The 26221-nt window shown below is 37.9% G+C and overlaps 1 protein-coding gene across 38 annotated transcripts in view; it reads left to right on the plus strand.

The window, feature by feature from the left end:
• Positions 1-26221, plus strand: part of Nrxn3 (neurexin 3) — a 1522640-nt gene that overhangs the window by 1491156 nt on the left and 5263 nt on the right. For 2 of the 38 annotated variants that reach the window (XM_051149912.1, XM_051149921.1), the window contains exon 22: positions 19029-19262. The exons of the other annotated variants lie outside the window; for them this stretch is intronic. In XM_051149912.1, coding sequence (XP_051005869.1) covers positions 19029-19138 — 110 coding nt within the window. In that variant the 3' untranslated portion in view covers positions 19139-19262. Of the gene's footprint in view, positions 1-19028; positions 19263-26221 lie in introns of those variants that run through there. 38 annotated transcript variants of the gene reach the window in all.

A 26221-nucleotide genomic window follows, 5' to 3' on the forward strand; every position in this document is an offset into this window, starting at 1 on the left:
CCATTGTGGACTGTTTTATTTTTAATCATCAAGCACAAGGGCTTCTAGCATCCTTTTATATGTCTGGGGGATTGAGCTATTTTGGTCATGCACGGCTCCTCTACTCTTAGAGATAGTGAAGATGATTTTCTGTTTGTACCTATTACTCACCAGAGACTAAGCACTAATAATTAGGCTGCTGGCAGCATTTCACTGCAATGGCTAATAGAACATTTGGGAAGGATGCCAAGAGCAGCCAGATTGTATTAAGCACTTAAATTACTATTTAAGATCAGTTCTGCAGTTTTTGCAGACTTGAAGTCAGAAGCAGATCCACCTTCTGATTTGCAGCTTTCTCTGTTCTTAATTGTTTGCGTCTTCGGTTATTTCCTCTAGATATTTATTTCATGAGTGTAATCTCAACTATCTCTGTGTCTTTCTCATATAATTGTATATGAGATACTCACATTTGTATGTGGGTATTTATATAAAGCTTTGTACTACCATAGAACTTAGCATACATCTTCATGTAATTTCTTGGCTTCTACTTATTTTCATGACCTTCTAATATTATCTTTGTCAGTGGCTTATGCTTCCACAGCATTGCTAAATCATGGCATAGAATGTCTATTAAATTTCATTTTGGATCAAGGAAAAAGGAAGTAGAAATTTATTTAGGCTGTAAGCCTTGTCTTTACTATTCTCTATCTTGACCTTGACCAATGCCTTAAATACTCAGAAATGTAGTTTTGTTACCTCTAAATCCCTTGGTTCTAAAACGAGAGTGAGTCATCCTTCATGGGGTGCTTGGAAATATGTGTAGATATTTTGACTTCCACAAGTAGAGAGAAGCTAATCATACCTAGTACAAAGAGGCTAAATATTCTGTCCCTCACAAGACAGATACTGTGACAGAATCACCTAACACAAAACATCAATATTATTGATGTCTAGAAACTTCACCTTAAAAATCCCACCTCAAAATATAATGATATGTACCCAATCAATCACACATATGGGAGTGTCTCTGCAAGCCCAATATTAACAATGTCTGGAATAGTACACAATTATAACATCCTTGATTCTTGAAATAAAAAGGAATTTTTTTCTCTTAGATTAAAAACTGTATATGAAATCAGATTAAGAGATAGCGAATTCATGCACTCAATCTTGATCCCTATCTTGTGGTTCTGAATCAATTCTCTTGGCATAAAAAAGGCCAACATATTAAATGGTGTCAGAAGAAAGTTACTGTTCAGTACCTAATACAGATAAAGAAAACTGAAATCCATGCACCTATGGGCTTCTCTATTAGTGTACGACAAAGACGCAGCCCCTCTAATGGAAGCCAGCCTGAAGTGATACCTTGTTTGGGTCTCATTAATTAACATTCAGCTCTATTCGATTTGCACCTGGAGTTGGACTCCTTCTGTTAGTACTGATGAGTATCAAACTCAACAACATCTAGGCACATTTTTATTAGAAGAAAATATGTTCTACATCAAAGGCAACTTTTAATAAATGGCCTTTCCTATTAACTCAGATAACTGGAGATAGTAAGAGAATAGATTAAATTCCAGCAGGCCAAGCTGCACCATTGGTAATAGGAGCAATAAAGCCTGTTCTTTTTTGGACTCTCCCACTACATATAATGCCTCTCATCCACAAGGCACTGCAATAGATATTAGCTTCTTCGCTTGTTTTTGTAATGTTGTCTTCAAGATTTTGTCTTAAAGTTTGTGGGCAAAAATCTAATTTCTTCTAAAAAGTTTTATTTCCGTGGGCATTTTCTTTGGAACCAAATATAGGGTCTTAATTATTACTGGGACTCATCTTAAATAAAAGTTTTTAAAACTTTAAAATAAAGGCAACTTTTAAAAATTCATTTTCACCCAAGTCCCTTTTAAATGGGATTGTGCTTTCTCTGCCACTCTGTTAGCAGATCACCCATTGCAGTGCCAACCAATCAAAACTTTTATATTCTCCATTGGCATACACACTTTAAAAAAAGGATTTAGGTTGGTAGTTCAGCAATATAACTAAACTGAACAATTATGCAAATATAGAACAGTATTATTTAATTGGGCTTTTTGGAATGAAAAGTGACCCAGGTGTGTCAAACTCTTTGCAATCTGGAGGAAGCAGCACCTTCAAATACACATCTCCCAAACAACCGCATCCTGTAAGGAATAGAGGAAGGCAGTCCTGGCAGCTCTCCCAAGAAAACAAAAACAAGGGAGCATGTGTATTAGGGTCCATGCACATCTCCAGGTTGTGATATAGGGAAAACATCAAAGTATGAGAACAGTTTTATATGCAGAACTGTCCAAATCTACTAGTTATATTAACACTTTGTATTACATTAATACAGAAATTGATATGTAGTATGTCAGTTGTATATTATAAAGCCTATGCGTTATATTAATATGTATGAACTCTAATAACTCATGTGATCATTTTAGCTCTTTAAAACTATAACTGTGAAAACATAGCAATCTGATGAGATTTAATGCACCACAGTAGGAAGCAAACTCCATTGCAAAGGCTGACAGTCCACCCAAACTCATTCTCCATCGATTTGTCTTGCCACTGCCTCCCGTGACACAGGCTTTCTAAGCACGGTCCTGCCTAGAAAGAGAGCCTGATACATGTGAGAAGATGCTGCATCTGATTTTAGAGGTACACTCACTCCTTTGAACCTTTCCATTTGGGGATCGTATTTCTTTTTACTCTAAATTATTATTTGATTCTAGGTCACATAAGTAGACACAGCACTTACATAAAAATGTACCCACTGAACATATTAATTATGTCTCTCCAACAATAGCTCACTTTTGTCCTATTTTTTTCTCTAATAAAGGCTAGTATGCAGTATGCTACAGAAGGGGCTGGTGAAATATTTACCAAGTATTGTGTTCTAAGTTTCTAGTAACCTGTTTTAAGTGGTACAGTAAAAATCGAGAAAGTTCCTAGATATACTTTATCAAGGCTTGGAGCCGCCAGATTTGAGCATCCTTCATATTCCTCTGACTCACTGAGTGCCATTGCTGTCCTTCAGAGGACCCAGAATAGAAGTAGCTTGCTCATGTCATAGAAGCCAACTTATAGGGTCCTCTTTAACAAAAAAAATTGAGCCATTTTACAGTTTGTACTTATTTCAACACATTATCTTGTACATCATGAGTAAAAATGAGTTTATTTGATGGCTTGACATCTTTTTTTTTTTAAACGTACAGGTAACCAGGGCCTTCAGTGATTCCAATATGCAGTTCTCAGTCCTTGATACTTGCAAGGTTTGCAGAATGACATTTAACTCTATATTGTGTTTCCTTTTAATTTGTTATAAGAATGTGTATTAATATTACTCTAATAATTAACTCCCTAAAGAGTTGTTTTAATTTGGAAAAAAATCACATTCGAATGTTTTTATTTTTGCCTACTTACTTATTTTTAGGGCTTTGTTCTGGGACTTAGGTCTTGCATGCCTCATAGGCGTGTATGAATAACTGGTAGTCATTTACCTTGTGACTCAACAGAGAGGCTCAGATGAGAGAAACTAGTGGCATCCAGCATAGTTATTTACATTGGAATGTGTTTATATTCCTAAGGTTGGGGGAGATGTTGTGTACTCATTAGTATAGGAATGTACAAACACATATTTGTGCAGGTGCTTGTGTATCAGTGTGTGCATATTTATGTACATGGAGGCCAGACACTGACATAAGATGCCTTTCCTCATCTTCGGTTTATGTTTTATTTATTTGTTGAGATAAAATCTTATAGTGAACTTGGAGCTAGACTCTGCCAGTGAGGCTAGAGAGCCACCTGTCTCAATACTCATCAGTTCTGGGGCTACAGGATACACTATTGCGCCCAACATTTTATGTGAATGCCAGAAATGCTTTCATAGAATGTAATTCATTCACTGTCCCATTTCTCCAGCCCCATATTTTTCTTCATAAACAAAGTGGTTCTGAACTTTTAATAAGAATAGTTGGATTTTAACAATGAACCACATACCTAAACAAAGCATTTGGGCTTCATGGTTGATAACCATAACCCCACATAAGAAATGGCAATGACATCAGAGGAACATTATAGGATCACACCTGGCCACTATTGATCGGATACAATTAAGCCCTGGCCTGAAAAGTACAGCCAAGTTCTAGCTTATCTGTAGATGATTATTGTCAGTTGCATTCCTGTAGTTAAGTTTCAGTCAGTTGTTTCCAGGTTTGCACAATTCAGATCATTAGCATGGAATGCTTTCTAGTGTGGCTTCTTTCTAACATTATATAAAAAAAATGTAGACAAGTACAATTACTTTTTCCCAACAATATTCAGCTGAATGCAATTAACAGGTCAAAGAATTTGACTGAAATGAATGTGTGTACTACAGGAACCCACTAGCAGATGACAAAGAAAATGCAATTGTGTTCTGCAGGTCTTGTTCTCATATCCCACTCTGCTTTCATGGTTGGCTTTCCTATAGTTGTCATTTCCATGTATAAAATCAGTGGTCCAGCTTGGATGGTTCCCATGCAAATGCTTGCCAACTGACATTTCATACACCTTAACATTGTTAAAAGTAATAGCCCTCCTCCAGCTGGAAAACAGTATGTTCTTAGTGCCTGGCCACCGAGAAACTCCCATTCAGTGTTCTGGACAACAGGGAAGACCAGCATATGTGACTCAGAGCTATCTGCAGTGCTTCAAGGCACACTGTTAAAATAGACATAGGTTTCTTTTGTTTGGCTACCATTGTAATAGGAGTTCTCCAACAGAGAAAGAGCTGCATGTGGGTTCAGAGTATAGATAGGTAATTGTAGTCATGCTGCCTCTGATTACCTTAGATTAAAGATTCCAGAAAACCTCAAGGGTCTTAACAGTAACATGGAATGAAGAACAATAGGGCAGAGCATCCCAGAGCAATAAAAATTAGTCACAATCAGTACTTTCTTCTAAAAGCAGGAGCTCCTAGATGGACAAATTTTCCATTATCTACATAATATGTATAGAACATAAAATTAAAATAAATCTATGACCCACTATCCACTATGTCTTTCTCTTGGAGTCCATTGTTTCCAATGTCTCTTCACCAAGACTAAGTTGCACAGTGGGGAAGCAGCTTGGAAACACCCATCCTTAGATGGGTCCTTTACCACCTGCTCAGCTCTGCATCCTATGCATCTGAGGTGATAACATTAACTTCACACATTATTTCAGAATGTTCTCACCTCACTGGAAGAAATGGAATCTGCAACATTTCCTGAGTTCCAGGAAGGCAGAAACCCTGTGACACACTTGTTAATGGTGTTTTGATTCTTTAAAAATCACACGAAGATGAGCACCCATGAATGGAACATGGTAATATTAAGGGAATAGTAACCATAATTTATTGGAAATATTCAGCAATTGATAGTGCTAATTTGGGGGAGGAATTTTGAGTTTTATTAGCAATGACACTTTCTTTCTTTGAGTCATTTGGTTGAAATATTATGTACGTTTAGTTTTATAGCCTGAGGGCAAAGAAAAAAATTAAGTCATTTACTTGAAGCCACATAGCCAGGCAGTCAGACTGCCTTCAAGTCCTGCTTTCTAATGTCGCGTCCTGCTCCAGCAAGGTCAGGAGCGCTTGCTTCTTGGAAGCTTTGCTTGGTAGTAGGATGTACAGCCTGTAGGGAAAGAAAGGCCCAGCAGAAGCCAATTCTACTTATCTGCCTGGCTCCTCTGAAAACATATTGAACAGATATTCTTGTCCCCTCATCTGTGAGTTTTTCCTTTGGGCCACGAATCGTGACCGCTCCTGCTTTGTGAAGTCATTTTTTTTTTTTTACCACTAACAGCCCTTGGATGTCATTTTCCTTAAAAATATCAGAGAATTATTTTTTTTTCTGAAGATTTCCACCATACAAAGTCCTTCCTTTGGGCTTCTCTCCTTCTAAAGTAGTCTTTTAGGACTGTGGGGTAATCAAATGTCCCAAATGCAGGCATTTCCCAACAGTGAAGCTCCACATGCATCATTCTGTCTCAATTTGCACCAATCTGACAATTTCACAGGAAAACATTGTGAACTGCCTTAATTTTGTAATAATTGCTTGTTTATCTGTATGCAATGAGACAGAGTTACCTGATCCTGTAAATAAATTTTTACCATGTTGTTCAAGACAGTTAAGGCATTCTTAGCCACTTTTATGTTATACATGCTTTATCATTTTGAAAAAGAATAACACAAGTGACATGAGGATGCTCAAGCCTGGATAATGCAGTTTTATGAGAACAATACTTTAGAGAGTTTTAAGTTAAAAGTGAGTACACCACCCCTCCCATGTGGAATAAAGTTAAAAATATAAACTTTAGTTAAGCTTGGCATAGTAGCATATACCTTTAATCTCAGCACTTGGGAGGCAGAGACTGGCAGATTGCTGTGAGCTTGAGGCCAGCCTGGTGTACAAAGAGAGTTCAGGACAGCCAAGATAATACAGAGAACTTCTCTCCTCTCTCTCTCTCTCTCTCTCTCTCTCTCTCTCTCTCTCTCTCTCTCTCTCTCTCTCTCTCCCTCCCGCCCTCTCTCTCTCTCCCTCTCTCTCTCTGTCTCTCTCTCTCTCTCTGTGTCTCTCTCTATATATATATGTATATGTATATATAATTTTAATTTTTTTTGACTTGTTACACTGGGAAAACCTTTACTATCAATGATTACTATGAAATGGGAATGAAGTTAAGAAGGAGGCTTCTCACAGGAAAGGACATGGAAACATACATAGCTGCTCATGCATAAGAAAGAGAGAGAATATAAGTGGATTTCAGGACTTTACTGTGATGGCTGTCTTACTTAGGTGTAGCACAGTTGCTAAACAATATCCTTAATGCTTCCAAAGCTTTCTTTCTCCTACACTACCTCATACGGTCATTGAATGCAGCATTTAATCATTAAAACTCAAGTCACATATTCATTGAATTTGCACAAACTCAAAAAAAAAATAGGTTTGTGTTTTGGAGGCCTAGTGAGGAAAGGTGACTATTGTTTGAATAAAGAGGCATTGAGAGTGACCAGATGGCCTCAGAACTTTGTTCTCAGGGATACCTATATTGGGCTGGGGAGAAGATGGCCCATCAGTTAAAGCGCTCACCATGCCCACAAGCAAATATGAGTTAGGTTATGCGACTCCATGTAAGAATGTTTGGCATCATGGCACATGCTTGTGATGCCAGGACTGGAGCGGCACAAACATCTTAATTCCTGATGCTCTCTGGCCAGGCAGCCAAGTCAAGCTCTGAGTCACTGAGAGACTCCTGTTTCAGTAAACTAATGTAAAGGGAACCTGAAAAAAGTGCCAGAGGTTGAGTTCTAACCTCCACATGCATACTTATGCACACATGTACACACACATGCAGATGCAATGAAAAAAAGATTCCAATATCTAGTGTAAGTTCATAGCCATGGTAGCAACTTGTGGGATTTCCCCATCCTGACTCTGTGCCTTTCTGACAGATACAATAAACTTAGAGGTATGAGTGTGGCATAGTTGGAACCATTTTCCATGCTTTCTTGATTTGTTGAAGATGTGCTGTCAATTGTATATATGCAACAAGTTCAAAAGACAATTTTTAAATACCCTACAATGATTGGTGGAGCCTACATGTTTGAGCTTGCCAACAGTCAAAATTACAACACATTTTAGTGCAAGATTTTTTTGACCATATTCATAATTATAATCATAAGCAGTGCCTCATGCTATGAAATGTAATGAGTATTCAGATGAGATGAGCAGAGCTGCTGTGGAGGGGAAAAGTGACAAAGAAAAGAGAGCAGAAACAGGGAGCAAAAGCTGCCAAAGTGTCATTGGGAGTTGCTTCTCTTACAGGGTTTAGAAGGAAGGGACATCCTTCCCATGCTGGCTCAAGGAAATTGGGCATTTTATAACTGGAAGTCATAGTTCTCTCTCTCTCTCTCTCTCTCTCTCTCTCTCTCTCTCTCTCTCTCTCTCTTTCTCTCTCTCTCCTCTTTCTTTCTTTCTTTCTTTTTTTCTTTTTGTTTTGACAGTGGCCTACTTCTGATTACATATCTCTCAGTGTACTTGGTCTTTTCTCCTGGGACCTAATACAGGCTCAGTCCAAAACAAAACCCTTCCATAGATTTGTTCAACAGAGTTCACGTGCAGAATATAATATTGGAAAATAAGCAGGTGTGATGCTGTCTTCCAATACTTGGTTTATGGTGCTTTTAAGAACTTTGTAAATAGTCACTGGTGCATTAGGATGTAGCATGAATTTTATACATGAAGTATAACCAGATAAGACAGGTACATTCAGAGTGCACTGATGATGCCATCAGGGAAGTAGCCAAGCAACCAAACTTCACATTATCTCAGTGGGTACTTATCTGACAACCAAAGCTTTCACCATGATAACCACAGAATAGACAGAATGTAAAAATAATACTTATTGTTCGGTTCTAAATTCCATGCAGTAAAAACTACTAGACAACCTTTGTTCTGCCAGGACCATAATTATTAGGCGACTCATGTTTTTGGAAGTGTGTTTTATATCTTACATCCTGTTCAGGTTCACTCCCAGTGAAGCTTATAGCCACATCACAAACAAGAGGGCTTATTATTGATGCCAGGCAGCAAAGGGCAGACCACAGCTGACACCTGTCTAGCTAGGATTAACGGCTGGTTGTCCTTCTTCACCATTATAAACTACTCTGAATCCTCTCCAGATTAAAAGAGTCAACATAACAGAATTTAGAACCCTGGTTCCAAACCGAGTTTTACAGAAGAAAAAAAAAACATTAGATAAAAATTTAAACTGCAGCTTCTTAGGTTCTCCCTTGTCATCCTGTCCTCACTGCCTTTACCAGAAAGACTGACTTAGCACAAGACAGCTGACCCACAGACTCTAGAAGAAATCTTCAGAGCCCCCTGGATAGAAATTCTCATTATGCTGTTGTGACTCCTAAGATATAAAAGTGTGAAATAAATCTGCAGGGATCCCCCGACCTCCCCCTTGCCCTGTGGAACTTTATGTGTCTAAGACTACCTTATTTATACTTTCCAATTCTCATGGAAAATGAAATGTTTCTTTAGAACATAAGACCAAAAAAAAAAAAAACCAAAAACAAAACAAAACAAACAAACAAAAAAAAAAACCAAAAACCCAACGTTTGTTTGAAAGTGGCATTGTATAATCGAAAGATTATAGGACCATGTTCAGTTATGGCTATCAAGCTACGCAGTTGTGTGATTCTAAGGGAATAATTTAGCTTACTCAATTCTAGTTTCACTGATATCTAGGATGTAACATTAATGCCTAAATAAACCATTTACACTTACCCTGACAATATCTGGTAGAGTAAATTGTCAGTACTCTTAATAACACTTTCCTCTAGAAATCTTAATGCTAATTAATGTTTTAACTAAATGATTATAATTTATCTGCAATTATAATTTATATTTTGTTTCATATGTTAAAAGAAATCACTCTGCCAACCGTTTTCTTGTTCAGGTATATTTGTCCTAGACACCTATCCTAACTAATCTATACATCTATGTTTATTGATCTTTAAAAATAACTAAGAACTTTTTCATAAGTTCCTTCTTGGTTTGCAGCATCTTAGATTTAAAAAATAATAAGCGAAAATATGTATCTTGAGAGCATCTTTGCAGTCTCATCTCATAAAACACCTATGTGAAGGTGAGTCTGGATGTAGTCAAGGCCATAAAGTCATGGGTCTTCTGAAAGATTTTTATTTTGTTTTCATAGTGCTAATTTCCATTCACTAAGAACGAACAGTGATCTAATTGATTTTGTGCCCACTGCATTCCTTGCAATGAAGATAAATTTCAGGGTGAATGATAAGATGAGTTTTATTGTGCTATGTTGTTCAGATCAATTATTTCCAATGAATTACTTAGAGAATTCAGGATGCTAACTGAATGGTGGTGTCACACAGCTTTAACCCCAGCACTCGGGAGGCAGAGGCAGGAGGTTCCCTCCGTTTGAGAGCTTGATCTACAGAGAGAGAGAGAGAGAGAGAGAGAGAGAGAGAGAGAGTTCTAGGACAACCAGGGCTACCCAGAGAAACCCTGTCTGGGACAATAAAACAAAAATTCAGGATATTACAATGGAATAGTAACATACTGGCCATATCTAGCTGCTATCACTCAGACAACTACCAATAAGAACATGGCCAATATTCTGGTCCAAAGGGCAGAATAGATCAGTTCTGCAGAAAACAGAAGCAAAGTAAGCCTTGAATAATTCATTGCTCTGTAAACATAATCCTGAAGTATAAGGGTACCAGTCCAGAGTAAATGTTCCACTGCTGCCCAGTTCAGGGCTGTGAGACCTCAGCAGGCAAGGGTAACAAAGCCGGTGTCCACCATCCTGATCAGCACTTCTCCACCTATAATTTGTGCAGCTAATTATTTCCATAGCCTGAAGACAATCATCAATGTTATACAGCTTCACATCTATATACCATGTTATCATCTCTTTATATTGCAAATTACACACAGGGAGTGAGAGCAAAACACTGCACGCCCTTGCTGCAAAGGAGGCCCTGAGGTTTTAAGTAGCCATCCCTCTACAAGTTAGTGAAAGTGACAGGAAGTTGGGAAGTGCATATTTCAGAAGGAATCTTATGCTACCTGGAGATGAGAGGCTCTGGTTAGCAGAACACACTAAATGAAAAAAAAATAATAATACACAGTTGTCAATGCCTCGATAATTTGTTGATAAACCATTGCCTCACTGCGTTCTGTGGGCAAAGCACCAAGCTAAAAGCTGTGAAAGGCTATGCAATAAAAGTGAATGGCCTCCCATGGAAAGGGGTTTTCAGGCTGCTGCAGGAAGCACCATTCCCTATTGCAGCATGATTTTCTGAATTATGCTGTACGCCTGTGACTGAATCAAGGAGAGTACATAAGGATATAAAGTCTTCGCTCTTGTAAAACCTGTGTTCCCATTGGGAAGTAATGGACAAAGACAGATGGGCAAGGCTTAGCTTGTAAAGGCTGAGCATATTAAAAGTGGGCTGCCATTTTCCTAGCAAAGTTGCCAAGGGATCAGAGGAAAAGGTGAAGTGCAGGAGAGGCCTCAGCCACTGAAGGAGTCAGTCAGGGAAGGCTGAAAGGGATGAAAGTCTGTCCAGAGCCTGAGCATCTGGGGGAGGAGACGCTTCAGGAAATGAGGCTGGAGGCAGCTAGCAGGATTCTCAGAACTTTCATGGTGGGTAAAGGCACACAGCTTTGGTCTAGAGAAGTTTGTTGGATTCTTAAGGAGGAAAGTCACTTAAAATGTGTTTTAAAACCACGTGTTTTGATATACTGGATGTATATAACATGCTTTCACAATGAGTATAAAAATGTATTAAATTCATATTTATAATACACAATTACTTAAACAGGTACTCAAGACAAACATATCAATAACTTAGTTACCTAGCCCCCACTGTGACAAGGGAACTTATAATATACTTACTTAGATAAGATGCAGAGTATGATACACTATCATTAATTACTGTTCCCTCTATTGATCTGAGACTTCTAGACTTGATTCAACGTACCTGTTACTTTATATTCTTTGATCTATATTGTCTCATTTCTGTTCCCATCTCCATACCCTTGATAGCCACCTCTTTACCTTCTATCTCTGTATATTTAGGTTGTTTGTTTTTTCTTAAGAAAATATTTTTACATACAAGTGAGGTCATGCAATATTTTGTTCTCTTTTTCTGTTTCTGTCTCTCTCTGTCTCTGTCTCTGTCTCTCTCTCTCTCTCTCTCTCTCTCTCTCTCTCTCTCTCTTTCTCTCCTCTCTCTCTCTCTCTCTCTCTCTCTCTCTCTCTCTCTCTCTCTCTCTCTCTCTCTGTGTGTGTGTGTGTGTGTGTGTGTCCCTCTCCCTCTTTCTCTCTCTGGCTTACTTAATTTAGCCTAATTTTCTCGATATTTATCTTTGTGACAAATAGCAGACTCTCTCAATTTTTGTTTGAATAATATTCCAATCTATCACAATTTATCCATATATCTCTTAGCAGACGTTTAGATTGTCTTTGCTATGTTGGCTATGGTCAATAATTTAACAATGAATATGGGTATGTTTTAAAACATAAAGGATCCATTTCTTCTGGAATTCATGGAAGAAATTTTGGGGAAGCACAACCTGCAGGCAAATTCAGGCAGGAACTCAAGTGAAACGACTGCCTGGGGTGCCAGAGGCCTGAGTCCAATCCATAGATGAGAGGCACTGGGTTGGGGGTGAAAGGTTAGAAGGGGTAATGCTGAAGGCCAACTGGACCTGAATTTATCGAAGTTGAAATACGGTGGAGGCAGGTAGATAGGGCAAGTTGGAATTCTGTCCAGAGTTCTGAACTAGAACTCTGGTGAGGTTTAGAGCTAAGGGGCTAGCTTGGATCACTAGGAACGTTAAGAAACCCTAAGTATGTTAGTTACTGTTTTACTTCTGCGACCAAATCCTTTAGAGAACCAGCCTAGGGGAAAATGGTTTTGGCTGATGGTTTCAGGCCACTTGGTCTATACTACTCCTCAGCTCAGTTGGATCTAGGCCTGTTGTGAGACAGACATCATGGAGGCAGAAGCACATCAAAGAAAGCACTGTTAGCTCACAGGAGTAGTGCAAAGGACCATCAAGATTTGGCTAGATGAGTGAGATCAGGGCAGGAGAAAGACAGACTGAGAAATCTTCTACTACTCGAGCTGGAGGGAAGACACATCTCAGACAGAGGAACATCCAATTTTGACTAGTACAAGGTGATTGTTAACTATTAATTAAGTAGGTATTATATTTCATCTGTATTATAAGGGATCAATATAAGCTATATGCATCTAGGAATCCTAAATCCATGCAGAAGCAAGACAAGGGAAAAGTGAGAGGTGGTCAAGTCCACAGCTTATAGCCCCTTCTCACTTTTTTCCCCTCCTTTTTCACGTTATGAAGGTTTTCCTTTTTGATTGAAGAAAATAGTATTGGAAAAAATGGCATTTTCATCCCTGTCCCACTCTTCTAACTTCCCAAAGCAGAGCTCTAGACCTTACAAAGCCATTCTACTTTTGTAGTTCAGTTCAACAAAATACTTATGAAATGTTTCCATATTAAACAGATTAGAAATAGAAGAGAAGCATAACAAGTAAACCTGCACATCCAGGAGCTTATAATCACCCCGGGTGAGGAAGAGCTTCCTTATATTAACACCTGATCAGCACTAAAACAATAACAATAACAACAACAACAAAAGAGCCTGTCCATTTTTAAATGAGTTCTTGTTTGTGCATCTTAACTGGTATTCAAAGCTTCAGAAGAAAAGAAACTAAAATGCTACCTCAATCTTCATTCTCTTATGGTCCCATTTTACCTCACTGTTCCAGTGTTCATCAGGATTGTTTCCAAAGGGCTTGCTGGGTTTTTTTTCCTCTCTAGTTTCTTCTCTCTTTGTTTCTTGAATAATACCAGGTCTCAGATGACATAGTTCGAAAGACAGACGATCAGACTCTTCCTTCAGTTCTGTTGTCTTGATACATAAGTATATTCTGATGGAGATATAGATAAATATGATCTTGTTAGAGTTTGGTCCTAATGTACAAGAGTAAAATAAAATTACATGTATAAATAATGTACCCTCATCATTTAAAGATAGGTGAATTAAGCATGAAGAATGTAATCTCTCAATGCTTAAGGAATTAAACATTAAGAAGGCAGTGCAGACTTGCAATCCCAGCACTCAGGACCAGAGGCAGGCAGATCTCAGAAAGTTGTAGGCCAGCCTGGTTTATAAAGTGAGTCTAGGACAGCCAAGGATACACAGATAAACCCTCTCTCAAAAAAGCAAAAGAAAGGTATGTCACTAGAAGAGGTAAAAATAGTTGGAAAGAAGTCATCATGGCAGTTATAGTCAGGGTTTGCGACTGAGGGCAGACTTACTTCTTATTGAATAAAACACTCCATGGATCACATTTGAAATATGTTCGATCTTGGTTGCCTGGAACTCAGCTTTCTCTGTTGACTATGTTGCTGCTAACAGTCTTTGAAGATAATAGTAGCAAACATATGCAAAGCCCTTTAGAGTTTATAAGCATTTTCACGTTCGGAATCTTATTAGTTGTCCAATATACTCTGTGAGGTAGAATAATTGAGCAGACATCATAATCTTTGTACCATACGTTAGGAAATAGACTCAACAGCATGAAGGAATTTGTTAAATATCTAATAATGTATTGTGTAACTAAGCCTAAGATTTATGGTTCTCCTGACTCAAAGTCTCTATTCTCTATATGAGGGTCCAAGCATAAACTGAGGCATGTTAGTGATACAAACGTCAATGTCTTTATGGAATCCAGAGGCTAGTTAGAGGACAAGAAGGTAAGCAGCTCAAATTATTCAAATAAGTATTTGAATAAGTATTCTTCTACTGGGTTTGAAAATAAATGTAAAAGAAAACATGATCCTTGCCCTCAAATTGTTTATGATTTATCTAATATAAATAAGAAAAGAAACTTGGCTTACTGGAATACTGAATTAATAGTTAATAGTCAATTCATGGTATAGTATGGTCACAAGAAAGATGCAGATTGTGGGATAGAACTAAAGAAACATGTTAAAGCTTAGATGAATATAGTTCTTACTTTAAGGTCCTTCCCCCTCCCATGTCCAAACATTTGTTGCTATCTTACCCATTTCTAAAATATAATACATTCTAAACTATCTTATCTATTCTTCCCGACAGTCTTAATTTGGAAAGAAAAAGGAATAGTAAACATGACACCATTAACACAGAATTGCAGTTCTAAGTATTGAATTTGGTGAATGTCTGGACTCTTGTTTCAATCTTAAAAATTTAGTCTGTCTCTGTCTCTGTCTCTGTCTCTGTCTCTCTCTCTCTCTCTCTCTCTCTCTCTCTCTCTCTCTCTCTCTCTCTCTCTCTCTCTCTCTCTATCTCTCTCTCTCCCCCCTACTTACAATAAATAAGTGTGGAAACTAACTGACTCTGGAACAAGTTGTGCATGAACATTTTTGTTTATCATTAAAAACAAAATATTAAACATTGTATTTAGAAATAAGTGCCATGTGTAAAGCAAGTTTTATTACAATGTACCTGGGAAAGAAGTTACAACCTGTCAAGGTATAGGAAGTTCATACTAACACAAAGATTGCAGCCATCCTCACATTCTTATGACCCCATATCTGTACAGAGCCAGCATTTCAGTCTAAGCAAAAGTGTGATAAGATTTCAGCTGTTGGTTCTACCACAAGAATCTCCCTCTTCATGCAAACTCATAAAATCATAATCATTCAATATCTCTGTATCCATGGGAGGGAGGGGTGTGAAGACGTTCTGTATAAATCTACTGCAAACGTTTTGAAGATCTTCTTACAGGATGTGATCTCTCAGCTCCTCTATGCTGGTGCTGCTCTAAGTTTCCCAGCTTGCAGTGAGACTCCTGAGCCAGCTAACCCCCCCGCCCCCCGCCGCCCTCCCTACCACCTCTCTCTCCCATGCTTTAAGATGGAAAGTGAAGTACTTACCAAACTTCAGCACCATTCATTTGAGTTTGCAATTGGCTCTTTATATTCTCATGTATAAGACATGTCTTCTAGAAGGAGGGTCTGCTCCCAGGGTAGGTGGGGCTTGTGCCTGAGCTACCTGACTACATCCTTGAGCTTCTCCAGGTCCACATCCACTCATAGTTTAGAAACATTTGCCTTCAGTTCAAGAGAGCTTTCCACAATGAATTTTGACCTGTGTAATTTCAGTTTATAGTACTCTGTTTGTAAGCATTACATTTTATATTTAGATAGGGCTATTAGGACATGCTGTGATAAAAAATGGTTGTATCAGAATATACTGTTTTAAATCAAATTACTGTATTACTTGTTCTCAAAGGCAAATCTAACTGAAACATATTATTAACATTTAGTAGAGCAATAAATACATAACATGTACTTGTTGAAAATATAAAATGAGTATAGATAAATAATGAACAATAAAAATGAAAGTGTGACATGACAAGAATGATTAACAGTATTATTTTGTTTATTGCATTAGAGATCAAAGCAGTTTCACATTTGCATACTAATGATTGGATACTAACTTATCTTGTAAAAATTTATATGGTCTCTACATCTAGGGTGTGTTGGCTTCATTTGAAATTATGGCTTCCGTGGATTAAAAAAAATACATATACTTTTTTTTTAATTTGCAAAGTGGCAACCCTAAATTTTACCGTGCTGAACTGTCCAAACCAATGATTTCTGAAAAGTAAGTGGTGTCCTACTTGTAAGAGTTTTGAAACAGGCATTTTTTTTTTTTTTTTAAATAGGCAAGTTGTTACACAGAAACCCCTGGGGCCCAAATTGCTGATATATTCCTGAAAACACCACCCATTATACTGGAATCTAAGTAGCCCGGAAAAAAATCTTTCTTCAGCTTTTGCACACAGACAAGCTTTGCTTCCTGTTTTTCAATAGTTACATGAGAACAAAGTAGTCTGTGTGAATATTACCAAATGAATTCTTATGATTGATGTCTTATAACCAGTCACTTTAGCACTCTCCTGATCTTCTCATGAAATAAAATTTACTGGTAAAACTACCATTAGTCAAAAGCTCAACAAAATGACAATAAGGGTTTTTCTTCTATTGTAATATTGGCATTGTCTTTCTTCCATATGAAAACCTTCCAGCTGCACTTTGTGAAGTTCCAAAAATAATGATTAACATTATTAAGCCAGAGACTAAAAATCTTGGTACGGACTGACCCATGGGGACACATTACTACAATTCTGTTTAAAATAAAATAATAAAAGGGGCGTCTCCTAGGGGGCAGAAGTTGGCCTCATTTTTAAAACTTATTCAGTTTGTCAAAGTCACCCAAAGGGGTTCTTTGAAGTTGTTGGAATTGGCTTTCAGAGCTAAGTGCTCTCGAGTGTCTTGCCTTTGGGGTTTGCCTACCCAGGTTTCCCAGTCCTTGGTTGAACAGGGATATAATGAAGGTTATAACTCCAGTGATCTCTTCCAGTAGGGGATGAAGCCATTTCTAAAACATTTTTTCCTTGTGTACCTTTTATAATATCTTTCTCCCAGTGCTCCCGCACATACCACACAAACCATGTGCACACAACCTGCATTCACAGGCTCTTGTCGACTTTTCTCAATGTAGACTGGATGAAATGTTTTGTGTCTCGGATTAGTCTTTAAAAGACTGAGACCATTCCCCTCAGGAATAATGTAACAGGGTCATCATTGTTTGTAGATACGGATGCTGATAATGTCTTCTTTGGAGCAGAGAGAAGTTTTGACACTATTACTAAAAGTAACACCAGTTATTCTTCTACTGAGTAGTTTAATGTCCTATTGTAAGCAATGGTGCTATTTCAATTTGAAAAAAAAGAAACAAGAATACTCATGAAGCAATGTTACATACAGTAGTCCTGGTACACCTCACAAAGCACACCTTCTCAGGCAAGTCCTCCAAAGAACTTCCGAATGACCCATCATATACTTTATTCTGATTTCTGTCACTACGGGCTTCATCTCTCTCTCTCTCTCTCTCTCTCTCTCTCTCTCTCTCTCTCTCTCTCTCTCTCTCTCTCTCTCTCTCTCTCTCTCTGTCTCTCTCTCTCTCTCCCCCTCCCTCTCTCTTTCCCTCTCTCTCCCTCTCACACACACACACACACACACGCACACGCACACACATGCACACGCATGCATGAACATACACACACACACACACACACACACACACACACACACACACATACACCCCTGAAACTTGAAAGGCAGTCCTGTGGTGTGTTTCACCCCTACTGGAAAAGCATGAAACAAAACTCAGTTCCTCTCTCCCACCCCAAATTGGTTTTGTCTCGCTGACCTTTCTACCTAACCCAGCTTGTTGTTCTGTTTTCCTATTTTCCCTAAATGCAACTTACTTTAAGCATGCGTTAACTTGATTGACATCCCGACCATTCCGGGGTGATAGACAATACCTGCCTTCTCTTTTAACTGGCTTCTTAGGACGCACATCCAGACCGCACGCCCTTTTTATTTTTTTAGAGAAACATAATCAAAATGCAACTTCCAAAGAAAAACTGGAATTTGTTTTCAATTTTGGCTGTCACAAAAAGGGGAATCAATGGTCTAAAAAATAAAAAAATAAAAAATAAATAAAAACCAGCAAAAACTACAACATGAATATTAAGCCGTGTTCCCTGACTGCTCTGTCTGTGCCTTCTCAGCGTATGCGTCTGGTTGTTCATCTCTTTTTAAAAAAAAAAAAAAAAATCTTTTTTTTTTGTTTTGTTATTTTCTCTCTTCTTGTTTGGAAATTAAATGCTTTTATATTATATATAATCTCTTTATATATACATATCAATGTATTTCTTTTTAACTGCTAGATCTTTATCTTTAGACTTGATTTTATCCAAAATGATGAGAAAGAAGTTATAAATTGTTTTCTGCAGTTTTTTTTTCCCACTCTTTCTTTAAATCTGGAACAACTTCAGCTGCAGATCCCACATCCTCATCTTTCGGATGAGCCAGTCTCATTGGCAGTAGTACAGATCATGGGTGGTTTGTGGAAGGTGGATGACGTCATTCGGAGCATACCTTTTCTGTACAGAGGAGTCATCAGTAGCCTGTACGTAGGCGCGCTGATCAGCACTACCTCTCCTCATCTTGGTAGAGCTCTCCACTCCCAGTGGTAGATGGGGCTGCATGGCTGCCGATGAAGTTGTTCAACTTACATGCGTAATTCTAGTCTCCTTGACTTTGATTTAAACTTTTGATCTTGAATATTAGTAATAGAATTTTATGTACTTTGTCTATTTTGAGTAGGAGAAAAGCAGCTTAAGTGTTTTTATGATCTGAAGAATCTTACGATGAAACTGTAATGATTTGTAGCGATTTGCATGTTGAAGAAGTTGCAGCTTAGGGTGTGTGAGATTGTCAGTGTTAGAGTTCTGTTCTTGATTTCCATAGATGGGCATGTGTAGGCTCATTTGTTTTTGTATATTGCCCATCCCTTCCTTACAGCCAGAAGCTCTAATGCAGCTAGATCACTCCGTGCCGCCCTTACATGGACATGGCGACTCACTTACACATTTACTCCTCTCATCTTCATCTCCTGTGTAGTACAGTCATAGACACAACCCTCCCCTTTTCCGCATCCTTCCTTCCCTTACTCCCCCTTTCTTTAGCATTGTTAAAATTTATGTGCTGTCATCCATTCCCCTAAATTAAGGAAAATCTAAAATCTGTCAAAAAGACAATAAAAATCTAAATATATATATCTGAAACTTACAATGAAGAAATTCATTCCAAACCCTATAGACGCTTAGAATTTTTTTAAAGGCAATTTTTAAAAATACTTTTTTTCCATTTCCAATCATAGAATCAGAATTATTTTAAATTTAAAATCAATGCCCTCCTAACTCCCCCCCCACTGAAGTATAAATTGTTAAAGTGCAGATTTTTTTTTCTTTTCATGTTATGTGGTGTGAATGTATGTGTTGTTGCCTCCCTGTATCATCCTCTGTTGTAAATTACTATATTTAAAAAATTAGACATTTTGCTCAAAAGTTTTTACGAAATAACAACAACAACAACAACAACAACAACTAAAAAGCAAGTTTCAAGAATGTGGCAATTCGATTTGTCCAAGAGCATTCTTACACAACTTTCTTTTGTAAATTTTTTTCTTCCATGCCAAAAAACATGCGGGCAATTTGTTGATGTAAGTTGACTATAAATTAATATGGTATGCTCTTCTGCTATAATTTTACTTATTTTGCCTATGTTGAAATTCTCTCTTCTTCCTCTCTCTCTCTCTCTCTCTCTCTCTCTGTCTCTCTCTCTCCTCTCTCTTTCTTTCTCTCTCTCTCCATCAAAACAGCTTCTATATTTTTATTTTTATTTTCCTTTGCATTGTGTTCTTATATTGTGAATGCCTTGTTAGTATTATTTGCTGTCCTTCTGGTTTCTGCTGAATTTGATTTGGCTATGATGTTGGTTTTATCTTCTACTATATGATTTTTAAAACTATGTTAAGTATTTTTATTTTATTTAGGCCTTTTTGCTTTATTTTCACTGTTCTGATTTGTGCAGAATTGCATTGAGTAATCAATAGGAATTCTACTTTTAGTTAAAGAGGATAGCGACCTAGTCCTTACCAACTAAAGGAAGCCTAGTCTCAGCCTACACTTATTTTCAGTCACCAGAGTTAAAATCTTTGCAGTATTGGTTACTCTAAGGTGGGATATTAAGATTGGCTCCAGCATATGGGAGGCAGGTACCCCACCCCAAAATTGAGTTGAGGTAGTTCTGAGTATCATATGTGGTAATTTCATCCTTAATTTAATTTTCTTAGAAGTTATTCAGGGAAAACAGCCCTGTGTTTTCTTTTCTTTCAGCAAAGGGGAAATAAGGTACTCTCAAGTGACTATGGTAGACTGGTTCTCCAGGCTTATGCTATCATCTTCACCACAGGCTACAAAATCAATTTTACTCAGAATAAAGACATCAAGAATCCCAGGTGTTTACAGAATTGAGCTATGATATGGGTGCCTTCTAATGTATACACCTATCTTCTGGCAAAAGCACACTGCATCACGGACACACATAGAGAAGGCTCGAGCATCCTTCCTCCCTTCCCTTTCCCTCTTTTCTCCTTTGTTTCCCTTGCCTTACCTCTTTCTATTCATCCTGACGGATTTAATCAGGTAAGCTTTGAAGGAATCTTATGATTGTTTCAAGAAGATGCTAGAGATGCTAGCTGCTTTTCCTAATTCAACTTTTACTTAGAAAATGTCTGGGTAGGTGTCGCCATTATGTAACTCTGGGTTGAGACAATGCCTTGATCTTGAGTTGTTTGGCTGAGTGTAACAGCTGCACATCAGAAGCACAGAGCTGGTGAGAGGTATCATGCAATATTTTTTTAGCAAGGAAGTCGCTTGTTTCAACTCTAATTCTAGATATCATTGTTCCCTGGAACTTTTATAAGAAATATCAAACTCCATGGTGAATAGAAGATGTATTTTCAGCCTGGGAATGTTAATGAATGGGATCTCTTCACCTCAGTTCATGAGATTTTGTGCTGTTGACATGTTGAATAGTATTTCAGGTTTAAAAAACAGGATTCTCTAGAAAAGATGTTAATATACCTAATTGTATTAAAGGCTTTTATGCTTGCTAAAATATATTTGTTTTATCAGAGGTTAGTCAGTTTTTTTCAAAATACAACATCTTTGGATGATTATGAACCTTCCCACAATGCCTGTGATTAAAATTGCCTCTAGCCTCCTCTGTATTTATATCTCTGAATATGAGACCATTGCACTAAAAAGAGAAGAGAAACTGATCAACGATTGGAGTATTTATAGGTCAAAATATTAACAAAACTAGTAAAGCATTTTTGAATGGCAGCAGGCACTAGTAGAGTAAATATTCAGTGTGTAGTGTGTAGTGGCTTGGAAAAGATGCCATTATTATTCTCATGTTCCTTGGAGTTGAAGAAATGTAACCAAGTCATGTGCCTTGTAAGCGTAATTCCAATGCTAACATGGGTCTAGGCTGACTGACTTCAGAACAAAAGCTCTTAATTAATAAGCAAATGAAAGCTCCATGTGGCATTCTCCACTTTATGCCACATAATTGCATCAAGCATCTGTGGCTTGTCTTTCTTGGACTTATGCAAAAACACAACAAACAAACAAACAAACAAACAAAAAACCCAAACTTTCAGAATTAAATTCTTTACACATTTGCTAATTTTTAGGAGTGTGTGTGTGTGTGTGTGTGTGCGTGCGTGCGTGTGTGTGTGTGTGTGTGTGTGTGTGTGTGTGTGTGTGTGTTAGAAGGTTTTCCTGAAGAGTCTCGTTCACTTTTTACTGGTATTTTCTCTACCATGCACAGGCTGTGTTTGTCCAAGGAAGTTTCTGTTGAAAGTCATCAATGTAGAGCCATTTTATGGTTAAAAGCTTCATTATATCTGTGCCTTGAAGTACTCACTCCCATGACACCAAATATGTAAATGAGTGTCTTTATGTAGTGAGTCAATTAAAATAATGCAAATTAGTGATAAGGTAAAGAGCCCAAATAGGTATATATAGAGATAATAGAATTCCAGAAATTGAACCATGGTATCCTCTTTAGAGTCTCTCTGCTTAGCATCACTGTTTTTGAATATTAGTGATCTTTCAGAGTAAGTTGTGTCCACAGAGGCAGAAAGGCCGGAGCGACATTGAAATTTCATGCTGGTCTTCTTCTTCTCTTCTTCTTCTTCTTCTTCTTCTTCTTCTTCTTCTTCTTCTTCTTCTTCTTCTTCTTCTTCTTCTTCTTCTTCTTCTTCTTCTTCTTCTTCTTCTTCTTCTTCTTCTTCTTCTTTGACCCACTATCTTCACCATCACTGACGACATCCTCACAGTTCAGAAGAGTTCTATTGAATTTTTAATACACTGTCTTTTGCAATGGCAGACAGACCCTTCTGCTAGATATCAGCCCTAGAGGCATGAATTATATATCTATAAATACACTCATAGAGCGAGAAAGCAGGGCAGCCTTCAGGGCTAAAATAGACCTTTTATGTCCCTAGTGAATTCTCTAGTTTAAGGGAAAGCACAGCCTTGTCAAAAAAAAGTGTATATTTCTGATTTTAAGATGCTAACATTAAAGAATACAGATAGCTCTTATTCTAAACCAAAGAAAAATTCCAAAGATGGCATAAAATATTAGGATTTTGATGTATTCCAGCTTTCATATAACTCTGCCTGTTAGTTTTAGACTCAATTGTGTGAATACTTTTCTAAGCTTAGAAGACACATGTTTGATCATTATATTGTCTTTGGAAAGGAAGGGCATATTATTAGCTCTTCTGTCATTCCTAAGAAATATATCTCCTGGCACCTTACATCATAGGAAGTATGCCCTTAGATTAGTTGACATGGAGGGTTGGTTCTGGGTACCTCTCTGGTACCAACATCTGTGTGTACTTAAGCCCTGCAGAGACAGGCTTCTCAGCACATTTGTAAGGGATTATTTTGACTAAGTTCATTGAGATAAGAAGACTGGTCCACTGTGGGTGTCATCATTCCCTGGGCAGGATCTTGGATATAAAAAGAAGGAACTGAACGGAACAAAAGCATTCATTGTTACTGATTGTGAATGCAATATGATAGGCTACCAGAAGCACCCACCTGCTGTGACATACTTCCATTATAGACTGTAACTTCAAATTGTGAGGCAAAATTAAACCTTCCTCTTTTTTTAAAAACTGCTTTTGTTAGATACTTTATCACAGCACCAAGAAAGAATAATAAGACAATTGCTTATACAAAATAGCATAGTCAGCCAGGTGTTAGTATATGACTATTATCCTGGCTCCTTGGGAAGCTGAGACTCTTGCTTGAGCCCAGAGAACAACTTGGGCAACATATCTAGATCCGATGTCCAAAACAAAGCAAGGGTCTAATGTGCATAGAACCTGTGCATAGCTTTCTTAGTCTTTAAGTCTTCGCTGGATTAGTCAAAATAGAAAATACAATGTACATGCTGTGCAAAGTTGTTAGACTATACATTTTAGGGGTAGTGATAAAAAAAATAATCTGTACATGTTCAGGGCAGGCTTTGGAGGCAGGGGAGACATATCTATTTGTAGCCACTTGAATCCTTAACTGTTGAGCCCCAAAATACAGAGAGTTGACTGCATACTGTATTTGTCTCAATTCTTAAAGACAATAGTTCTTATTAAAACTGACTACAGTGCTAGGGAGATTGGCCAGTGTTTACAAATGCTTGGCCTGTGCCTATGAGGATCCATATTGATTTCCCAACACTTACCCAGGCTGGATTAGGTCCCACTCATATGTCTGTAACCCCAGAACTGTGGGAAGCAGAGATGAAGGATCCCTGGGGTTTGCTGCTTGCCAGCCTAGGAGGGGAAATAAGCTCCAGTTTCAGGGACTCTACATCAGAGAAATAAGGCAGTTATAGAGGACATCTGCATTTAAGTACAGATGTTCATTCCCCTCTATGCAAATAAATATATACATACTCACATACATACACACATGCATTAAATAAATATGTTAATTAATTCAATAAGTATTAGAATATTTAAACTTAATTATAGGTTCCAACTCATCTACCTATTCCAGGAAGTCCTCATGTCTACAGTTACCTGAAAGTTTTCACTTATCCTTTTATAATTCTCATTTGTAATAATGGCTCTCCCATGCCAGGCAGCCTCAGTTCAAACTCTACACAGCCTTAATTCCTGGCAATGTCAAGAGAGACAACTATAAAAAGCTTCTATGATTTTAGCAAGTAGAGAGCAGCATATTTTGGCCTCAAATATTTCTGGCAGAGGGTATTGTTTATAATGTCTTATCAATATAACCAGGATAAAAAACAAAATGTTGAAGAAAAGATAGTTTTGAAAGATTTTCAGATCTTACTTAGGATAAGATAGCCATTACTTTATTTTAAAACTAGAGTGCTCTCTCTTCACTTTGGAACTCATTGGTGTTTTAGAAGCTGCATGTTAGCAACCCTTAGAGACAGCTATCTATTCTATTGGGAAAGGTGAGTTTTCACTTTGTTTTGAAATCAGAGATGCTTGCTGGGTGTTGAATGAGAAAAGAATAGCAAAGGGGACTGGAGTGATTAAACTGTAAAGTGAACAGGTTTTACAGATTGCAAAATAATAATGTGAAGTTTTATCAAGGACAAAAGAAACAAACCACACCAAATTTAAGTCTCTGGATGAATATTACAGATAATACAGTAAAACATCAAACCAATGTCCTCTAGTAATCCTGAAGATAGGAAAGGGCCAAGAGTTTAGGTTTATATTTAAATGAATTACTTCCCAACAAGTCAGATATTCTTCCTCAGCCTCTACAGTGGCGCAGGCTGTAATCCCAGCATTCAGGGAGGCAGATGACAGGCTGCTCTATCCAGGATAGCCAAGGCTATACCAAGAAACCCTTTTTCAATACCTCCCATCTCCCCACCCCCCCCCCCCCGCAAAAACAAAACAAAAGAAAAACAGAACAGATATTCTTCCTCTTCAGTATGGTTTTCTCCCTTGTTTAAGAGACATGCTTTTGATTTATATGTATGTATGGAAGATACAACTCAGTTTTTATGTTGGAAGTGAAGTTGCACTGAATCTTTGTTCCAGTTAACTAGGACTAAAATCTACCTAATGCTAGCAAGAGGGATGCACGTAACAGCACATGGTTCATAGGCCTGACAGCCTGAGTTCTATGCCCTAAAACCCACAATATCGTGGAGGTGGTGTCATATATTGTAATCTCTGCACACCTACAAGTGGAGACTGGATAGGAGAATCACCTGGATCCTTGGAGATCTGCTATCCCAGAGTACACACGGCAGGAAAAAAAAAAAAAAGAACTCTTCCTCAAAACTGCAAAAATCCAGAACCAATTCTGAAAATTGTCCTCTGACTCTGACTGCAACCCATAGGCTATGGTCACACTCACAATCCACACACACACACACACACACAGAGAGAGACAGAGAGACAGAGAGGGAGAGGGAGAGACAGAGAGGGAGAGGGAGAGACAGAGAGGGAGAGGGAGAGAAAGAGTGCACAACTTTTTTAAAAAAAAATAAAACCTAGTCTTGTTCTCTCCTGAAAAGCTGCACTTCTCAATGGCCGTGAGCCTCCATCCAAACACTGCCCTCTTCCCAGATCAACTTGAATGCAGCACATGCGCTCATCTCCCCACCTCTAGAAATATAAGAAAAAATACTTTGTGCAGGATTAGTTTTTAGGGCTGGCTTACCTTTAGGGAATTGCGCTTCAAACCCCATTTATAAAAACCAGCAAAAGTGTGTAAATTATGTATTAACTGAGTCACAAGGTATATGAATTATATATGTTCACAATGTAAAAAAAAAAAAAAAAAAGCATACTGGTCCAGCAAAGCAAACTTGGATCTCTGAAAACCCTGCAAACATCATTTTGCGTAATTGGTTCAAACTCTGAGCACTATAATAGAAACTTGAGGCTCCAGACCCATCTCAAGGGTCTCAGGAAGATACTTGTTTCCTTCCCGTCATAAAATAAAATCATCTGAGGGTTATAAATAATCATACAAATCTCTGCTGCCCTTACCCTTCTGAATGATTGACATAACTTACATGCACATCTCCTTGACCAACTGTCTCTTGCTGGGTAGCACAACTATTAGCTAGAGAGGTAG

Source organism: Acomys russatus, chromosome 1 (assembly GCF_903995435.1).
Source record: "Acomys russatus chromosome 1, mAcoRus1.1, whole genome shotgun sequence".
NCBI lineage: Eukaryota > Metazoa > Chordata > Mammalia > Rodentia > Muridae > Acomys > Acomys russatus.